The sequence below is a fragment of the Sorex fumeus genome, unplaced genomic scaffold, assembly GCF_029834395.1.
Source record: "Sorex fumeus unplaced genomic scaffold, SorFum_2.1 ptg000030l, whole genome shotgun sequence".
NCBI classification, from domain to species: Eukaryota; Metazoa; Chordata; class Mammalia; order Eulipotyphla; family Soricidae; genus Sorex; species Sorex fumeus.
This window is the reverse complement of record NW_026606087.1, coordinates 29,963,310-29,972,233: the sequence shown is the minus strand read 5'-3', so window position 1 is coordinate 29,972,233 and position 8,924 is coordinate 29,963,310. Positions and strand designations below refer to the sequence as shown.

At 41.0% G+C, this 8,924-nt stretch overlaps 1 protein-coding gene and 1 pseudogene across 4 annotated transcripts in view; one reads left to right on the top strand and one right to left on the bottom strand.

The window, feature by feature from the left end:
- Positions 1-1,140: 1,140 nt before the first annotated feature.
- Positions 1,141-1,905, bottom strand: LOC130025506 (ribosome biogenesis protein NSA2 homolog; annotated as a pseudogene).
- A 2,515-nt stretch (positions 1,906-4,420) lies between these two features.
- Positions 4,421-8,924, top strand: part of SYTL2 (synaptotagmin like 2) — a 62,508-nt gene continuing 58,004 nt past the window's right edge. For all 4 annotated transcript variants that reach the window (XM_056116085.1, XM_056116084.1, XM_056116083.1 and 1 more), the window contains exon 1: positions 4,421-4,704. In XM_056116085.1, coding sequence (XP_055972060.1) covers positions 4,604-4,704 — 101 coding nt within the window. In that variant the 5' untranslated portion in view covers positions 4,421-4,603. The remainder of the gene's footprint in view (positions 4,705-8,924) is intronic.

Sequence of the window (8,924 nt, the reverse complement as noted above, 5' to 3'; positions counted from 1 at the left end):
GGGCAGAAAATGGCCTCACATTTGAGAGCAAAGAGCTCAGAGACAGTGTTCCAGGAGGAAGGAAACTACCGCATATGCAAAGGCCTGAAAATGAAAGAGCTGAAAAGGGTTTAGTGTGACTGGGGCCTCCGGGAATAAGGAAAAAACTTGAGGAAAGCAGGGGAATGTTCATAAAGTTCAAGACATTGAGGACATCAAGCTTTAGCTAGCTGCAGTGGAAGTTGGTGAAGGCTGTGGGAATAAGGCTGTGGCAGATCAGAGTTTTGGGGAAACCTTCTGTAGATTCCAAGAGGATGGGTATAAAGGGAGGTAGGTGCCGAAGGAGAACTTCTCTGTTCAGTGCAGAAGCGGCACCCTCTGCACACAGCAGGACTCCCTGGTGCCAAAATATATTCCTCTTGGTGCTTGCCTCAGCGTTCCCCATTCTGACTCCACCTCTATACCACTCATATCTAGCCTAAGAAAATTTGGGTGGGGGTGAGGGTGGGGTCTCTGTAGCATTGCTTGTATTTCAAAGGCCACTCGCAGGAAAACTGAGTCTTTCCTGGACTGAAAGGTGTGCTCAGGCCCAGGCCCTGCAGTGCTGAGGCCAGCAGGACCACTCCCAGGAAGACTCAGGCAACCACATGGCACTGGGATCTAACCCAGGGCTCTGGGGATAAAACTCAGCACCTTGTGTATGCCAAGCTTCACCCCAACCCTTTGAACTATCTCACAGTCCCCAGAAAGACTTTAGATCTTTGTTCCTAGCTGAAGAAATCAGTGTGAAGGGGAGAGTTCAATGGAATATTATCATTAGGGTGGCTTTATCCAAGAAAATCCCTGGAAAACACCACTCTGCCATACCTCAGCTGTTGCTAGTACTTTTCTGAGCCTCTCACCCCTCATTCGAAAAACATAGATAATTAAATACCTTCCTTGATTCTTTATGAGAATCTTTTGACATGATATATGTAAAGTGTCAAATGTGTAGGAAGCATCCAATTAATATTTGCTTTCCTATATCTTGCTTTTCCCCTACCTTTTTTGAGGAGAGTTGTACTCAGGGCTGACTCCTAGTGCTGTGCTCAGTGATCCCTCTTGGATGGATAAGAACCATTCTTCAGGGGAAATATGTGGGGCCTGGTACCAAACCATATTTTAACTATTGTTGGTAAATTGGGCATATTTCCCCCAAATAATCTTGCCTCCCCATGAGACAAGACCCAACTCACTTATGTTTGCTTTAGTAACAATATCTTTGATGATAAAACCCAAAGTTGCATATAGTAGAAAAGAGTGATTCTTCTTTATACCAAGTATTGGCAGGCAAAAAGTGCCTTTCAGTTCAGGAGGTGTTATATGTTTTTTTCTGAAACATAAACTCATTGAAGTAATGAATCTTTCATATTTAATGTCATCACCAACAAAGCGGACTTTAGTAACCATCCTCTTCCATGCTTTCTTGTCTCCTTTTCCTTCTTGAATAACTTAATATTTCAGTATCTCCCTGGACATGATCTTTGGGCAGAGGAAATTTTTTCACCATTTTCCAACTTTCTCTTTTCATTTTTATTTTATCATGTTGAAAAGAACTTCAGCTCAGGATTGTAACTTATTGTTCAGCAGATACCCAGTACTGATCCTTGTAGAGACTTTTCCTCATTCTTTTATTTGTTGTCTCTCTTTTCATACATACTAATAGTCTTTTTATTTTTATTTTCTCAGCATGTTACTGTTTATTGTTAGAGCTTTGCTTTCAGACTAAATTATTTTTTGCTTTCTTTGAATGTTCATTAGCCTCTCGACCTTCTTTCTCACTCTTTTTCTCATGGTAACCTAAAAGATACCCACAGTGCATATTGAGTATAACTCAATATGTTCATTTTGTGACTTCGGGGCTGCCTCGTATAGCTGACAGGACATCAATAAACTCCAGACATTTGGCTCTCAGAGAGTCAGAAGCAACATCCACACAACATGTGACAGGAAATTCTTCTCACCTCTAATGATATTTTTTATTTAAAAATAAATTATATTTAATCATATCTCCTCTAAGCAGCCCATGTGCTTTACTAGGATAGGAAGTGGTTCCTTTCTGGCTTACTCATTGTCACCTACAATCTCTTCAATACTTCTAAGAGTGTCAGGCACACTCAAGGCTCTCACTGGAAGTTTGTTGAATGACTGGAAGTATAACATGCTCAATTAGCTTCCATAGACAGTGTCAAGATATTGGGATCTGGGCAAGCAATGACACTGACAGATCTTAACTACCATGCAGGGCTTTTCTGCTGCTTGATTAAGACACCTGATTACTCACGTAGTAGTCAAGAGTTGTAATCCTTTATTCTTTGTTGAAGGAGGACTGGCTCTTTGTCTCCTAAATAGGATATATTTTAGGAATAAGGTGTAACCCTTTGAAGCTAGTACACAGAAGCTCTGGTTGACTTGCAGTTCTGCTAAGAGGTGTGAAAACCAACATTTTCTCCTTTAGCAATCCTGCCATTTCTGCTGTCAGGCAACTTCGGTATTTTTTCTTTGTTTTCTTCCTGGCCTCCCACACAGATTTTAGAAGGAGAGGATGAAGTATTTTGAATATTTACCTGAGTATTCATTGTTGGCAAATAGGCAAAGAGCTGCAGGAAGATAAAACAAGGGCCACTGTCCATGATAGCCATACCTCATGGAGGAGATCATAAATATAATGCAAAAGAGAAAAGCAATTTAATGTCCAAGTATACTCTAATTTAAATAGATGGGGGAAAAGTGAGCTCATAAAGTTCAAAACCAATTTTGGTACAGGATAAAGAGATTTGCTGTTTTGTGTTCCTTATTTCTCTTAATATTTATGACCTGTAAGGAAATGACCTAATATCCAGTACAAATGAAAAAAGTAAGCTTCAGAGTAGAGATAATTTGTCTAATAGCTTATAGCCTGGAAGCCAGGGAATGAGGTTACTTCCCAGTAGTTCTATTTGGAAAAAGTAATTAAGAATTTAGAATGATTGCTCACTAAAGCACACAACTCGGATTTTTAATGAAATTGATTAAAAATTTAATAAACACCTAGCACAGCGGGTAGAGCATCTGCCTTGCACGCAGCCAACATGGCCGACCCGAGTTCGATTCCTCCGCCCCTCTCGGAGAGCCCGGCAAGCTACCGAGAGTATTCAATATGCCAGACACAGTAACAACAAAGTCTCCAATGGAGACGTTACTGGGCCCGCTCGAGCAAATCGATGATCAACGGGAGGGCCTTTACTTTTTACTTTACTAGTTTTCAGTGTTGTATTCATAGATATACTTATTAAAGGGCACGTAATAATTTGGGGAAGATTATCTGAGTCCATGTGGTCTCAAACATTCTTCAAGTTTCATTTTCTCATTGCATGTGGGTTTGGCATGGCTCAAAGAAAATAAGATTCTTGCCCATGGCCCTACTTTGAAAGTACTCACACTGATTAGTAGTATATTTTGAAATTCTTCCTTTCCCTTCCCCCTAGTTTGTATACACAACACAATGTGTTTTATTCTCAGAAATGAAGGGAGACAAGTTTGGTGAGTTGTTCCATGCTCAGCAAAAAATTAGAGGTGGGTCTAGGTAAAGAAGAAGAATTCCACTGTTGTACAATCTACCTCTAATTTTAGCTCCCCTTTCTTTAGGGAGAAAAAGTATACTATGCAGAACTTGCCTGCTTGAAGTAAGCATTTGTGAGTTTTTATTCCTAGTTTCTGATAATTGGAATCCTATCCACACAGTTACACTGACTGTCATGAATTTTTAGCTCAGTGTTCCATGATGGGGGGTGGGCAGAAAGAGAGAGAGAGAGAGAGAGAGAGAGAGAGAGAGAGAGAGAGAGAGAGAGAGAGAGAAGGAGGGAGAGAAGGAGAGGAAGAGGCAGAGGAAAAGAGAGGGGGAGAGAGAGGGAGAGAAAGGAAAAAGAGGGAGAGTGAGTGAGAGAGAGAGAGAGAGAGAAGAAACTACTTCTATTTGCAGCTATCCATTCCATTCCTTAGTGCTTGGGTAAACCACATCAGACTCTGTATGTGAACCGATGTTGGTATGTTGGGGTCTGGAGTTGAGTTTAAGCATGTGTCATAACCCATTTCTGTTTGTTCAGCCAGCAGACTGATTTGCCTGATCTCAAAGACCATCTTAGGGCATCTGTTTTTTATTTTAACTCAGACATGTATTAAACCTTGAAACAATAAGAAACGTTTTTTGAAACTGCCTCTCACTGGTATTATTGTCTCATGATTTCCCAGGCAGGTGCTGCTCAGGTGCTATTATCTCATTCCATTGATGACAAGGACGGAAAAAGAATAAGCCAAGACCCAAAGGACCTGATAGGACTGACACTTCGAATCAGTGAAGTGCCTGGCATGGAGTGAAGCATCCTTCTGAACCCTCCCTTCCTCTTCAACCCCACAACTCTGGGCTAAAGATATTGCAGTTGGACACTGAAGACTTCCTGAAACAAAACAAAACTTTAGTTGCATAACTGAACAGTCTGACTTTATTTTGTTGTTGGATATTTCAATCATCTGGGCTACTACAGTTTTTGGCTTTGGTAATTTAAGCCATATTGGTTATTTTAATTTTTTTTGTTCACTTTTCAAAATGATTGACTTAAGCTTCTTGACGGAGGAGGAGCAAGAGGCTATCATGAAGGTTCTGCAGCGCGATGCAGTCCTGAAGATGAAGGAAGAAGAGAGAGTCAGGTAAGTGGCCAGAGACACCCTGAGCGGGAAGGAGGAGGTCAGCCAGAAGACGGATGCTGTTTTCTCAACCATACATGGGAGTTCTGACTTGGTGTCTAAACTCATGGGTTCCAGTTTTAGGTTAACATACTAGACAGAACTTTTTCCTCCTTTATGTCTCTTAGTTTATCCTATAGGACTCATGCTACAAATAGTATTGATTAAATACCTAACTTAGGGCCAGAAAGGTAAAAAGGAGGGAAGGCACATGTCTTGCTTGACCCTGGTTCTAATCCCCAGTATCGTATATCTCATATATATCATATACCTAATCCCCAGTCCCTGAAACACTGCCAAACGTCACTCCTGAGCATTATTCCAGGAGTATCCCCTGAGCATGACTGTATGTGGCCCCCAAACTCAGAAAAAACCCCTCAAATATCCCTAACTTACCCAGTCAGTGATTTGGCTTAGTGTGAAGCCCACTCTTTGCATGTTCAGGGCCTTGGTTTTGGTCCCTGGCAGTACAAAAATGAGTAAACACCAAAACCTAACTAAACGCCTCTAACTTATAAAACACTGAATTAGAAATGAAATATATATATGTATATATAAAAATACAAATGCATCCAAAAGTGTTTATCCACTTTTTTTCCAAACTGAATCCACTTATTTTCACTGAATCATGTACTAACATAGGAATATTTAAAATTTTGAAAATAAATTAAAAAGTAACTCACATTTCTGCATATTTTCAGAAATGTTTGAATTGGCTTCAACAGCTATTAAAATTGGCCCTGGGTCAGTTTTCCGTCTGTGTCACACACACACAAAAGAGTGAAAAGAGAAACTTGGCACATGGCTCTTGTTAGGAGGAGCCCAGGTACTCATGGTCAGTGTTCCCACCCTTTTCTCTCACCTGTGAGCCAGTGGAAGGTGAAGGCCAGGAGGCTGAAGAAGTGGGGTCCAGGCCCTGCCTCAATTGTCTTTTTTCTTGGGACTATGAGAATAATGAAAGGCTTCCTAAATATGAATTAATATTATCAGCTACATGACCCTTAGCCTGGGAGTTATCCAAAAGGAGCATGAGCCAAATTCTTATTTTCTGAGACTCAAGAATCATGAATAATGGACTTATTCATACCATTTCCCTTATTTTGACCCTAATTGAACATGGATGCCTTCTGAAAAAAAAATCCACTTCAAACATTCCAGAATTTTTGATTTGGGCTACTAATAACAACTTAAATACAGGCATTGCTTACCAAATTGCAAAGAGATTCTATGACCATTGTTGCTTCTGAGCTCACAATGCTTGTCTAGTTAAGAGTGGGTTGGAATTGTTTACACTTGATGTCAAGAAAATTAACTTTGAGTGTGTCAGGTGACTTGTCCTAGCTCATGCAACTGATAGGTGACAGAATGAGAATCACATCCCTGTAATTCTCACTCCTCTCATTGGGGGAAACAATCACAGGCCTTACAGGAAATGTCATGAGGAAGGGAATAGTGTGAGCGATCTGGGATGATGACAGGAAGTGTCTAGAAGTAGCAGTGAGCATGAGGTTCATCACCTTTCATGCACAAATAACCTGCAGGATTCCATGAGCCTTACTAGAATTCCTCATTTCCAGCAAGAGGATACTTTGAGTCACCGCCCTGTGTGGGCCAGGGGATTTACACTTTCAGCCATCAGAATCTGGGGTTGCAGTAAACCTTTATTAATTGACAGTGTGTAATACCTTTTAGAGAATATGACCCTTTTTAACAATCCTGAGATTTGGCAAAGAAGTTCTATTATAACCACTTAGAAAAAAAGGAGAAGAAATACCACAGAATTTATTCACTGATCCTTAAAAGCGTAGTGGGGAGTGGGAATCTTTCCTTTTGTTCCTTGAGAGATGAGATGGAGAGACTTGAAAAGGAAACAGAAGAGCAGGGATTACATTGATTCCCTCTGGCTCGCTCATGCAGAAAACTGAGAACATTGGAGAATATTCTTTGGTTTCTTCCACTTACAAGGTGTGTGCATGGTCTGTCTTTCCACTTCTTGCATCTAATCAGACTCTGAAAATTGGCCTGGCTCCTCTTCATTCTACATTTTCTTGGCCACAGGTTGTGTAATCTTCCTTGCAGTTCTGGGTGTTTCTCAGGCAGCCATTGATGAAATATCAGCATAAATGCCAAGTTGTGCCTGGAACTAGATTTGCTCTACAAACTAGGTCTGTAGTTTTCAGCACTAGTCCAGCCACCACTGCAGCACACCAAAAGACCAAGTCTTTTGGTCACAGCGGGTTTGATTTCCTTCTCTTTGCTATTTCTGAGATGCCCCAAAGGCTGCCACTGGCTGTACCTTGGTTTTTGATTTTATAAGCTGATAGATCAGATGTCTTGGGGGAGTGAAAAATCTGATATGACTCTAGCCCCATCCACTCCAGGGGACTTTAGACAATCTAGGGAATGTTCTAGTGGGCCTCTCATCAGGCACCAATAGCAGCTATCAACTTGGCCAGAGGGAGGGTCAGGGCAGAAGCCTGTGAACAGGGAGCTACCATGCCTGGGCCCCCACGAGAGGAGCCATGCTTCTCACTCCCTATTCCGGAGTGAAGACACTTCAGAACTGCAGAGTCTCGTGATGGTTCCGAGAGCATTCTGTGCCTGGACGGGTAGAACCAGCAGGAGGTCCTGCGCTTTCAGGACACGACTCCATAGACTTTTGCTTTTCAGCCCTTTGCTCCCTGTCTTTTGTTGGCTATTCCTCAGAGTTAAAGGCTGACACGTTTTTGAAAAGAGATTTTCTTTTTTGTTACCTATCAGATCTCTTACATGGTTCTGACAGCACTACATGTAGAGGAAGACGGTGAAGCCCAAAGACAGACTTGATCAGCATCATACATAGTCTCTAAAGAAGTCAGTAAGGAAAACTCTTGGCTCAGTGATGACTCCCTGTGCATAGAGCTCATTGGCATCATTCTTTATTTTATTTTTTGTGTTTTTAATTTTTTTATTAGTGAATCTCCGTGAGGTACTGTTACATACTTACAAACATTCATGTTTGCATTTCAGTCATACAATGATTGATTACCCATCCCTCCACCAGTGCCCATTCTCCCCCACCAATGATCTCAGTATCCCTCCCACCCCCCACCCCCCACCCTGCCTCTGTGGCAGGGCATTCCCTTTTGTTCTCTCGTTCCTTTTGGGTATTGTGGTTTGCAATAGAGATATTGAGTGGCCACCGTGTTCAGTCTATAGTCTATTTTCGGCAGTCCCCAACCCAAGCAGGTCCTCCCAGCACCCTTTACTTGGTGTTCCCTTCTCTGTCTGAGCTGCCTTTTTCTCTAGCATGTGAGGCCAGCATCCAAGCTGTAGGGCAAACCTCATGGTCCTTATCTCTATTATTCTTGGGTGTTAGTGTCCTATTCTGTTACTTTATATTCCACAGATGAGTGCAATATTTCTATGTCCGTCCCTGTCTTTCTGACTCATTTCACTTAGCATGATACTTTCCATGTTGATCCACTTATACATTGGCATCATTCTTTCACAAAACAATACTGCGGTGAAGAGAACAGCCAAGGTATTCAAAACTGACAGGAGTTTAAATCATATGGTCACCATTAATCAAATGTGGCGCATTGGGCAAGTTGTTATACTCTCTTGCCTTCAATGCAGAGACAGGAATGACCTTGATAGTAAAGTCAAAAATAAGAATTTTGGGGAGCTAGAGGACTACATCAGCAAGTAAGGGGGCTTGTCTTACACACGGCTGACCTGTATTCACTTTTCTGCACCCCATACCTCCACCAACCCCTGCAGGAGCAATCTCTAAACACAGAGTCAGAAGTAAGCCCTGCTTATCACTGGGTGTGTCCACCAAAAAAAATAATTTTTAATGTCTGTTCTATGTAGCACAGTGGGTAGGATATTAATTGAGTATCTACATATTGTGTATATAATACTGAACACTGATATGAGAGTAAAGCCAGAATAATTGAAACCCAGTTTCAACAATGAAGGAAATTACTTTTAGAGTAATTTTTTCTTTTTTCTTTTTTTATTAATGTAGGAGTACTCTATTTATTCAGCCATTTATTAAGATGATTGAATTGGGCATGAACTCCACGTTACTTTTTTTATTCAGAATGTTGATTTTATTATTATTTTATTTTTAGTTTATAATCACCATGAGATACAGTTATAAAGCTTTCCTGTTTGAGTTTCAGTCATACAATGATCAA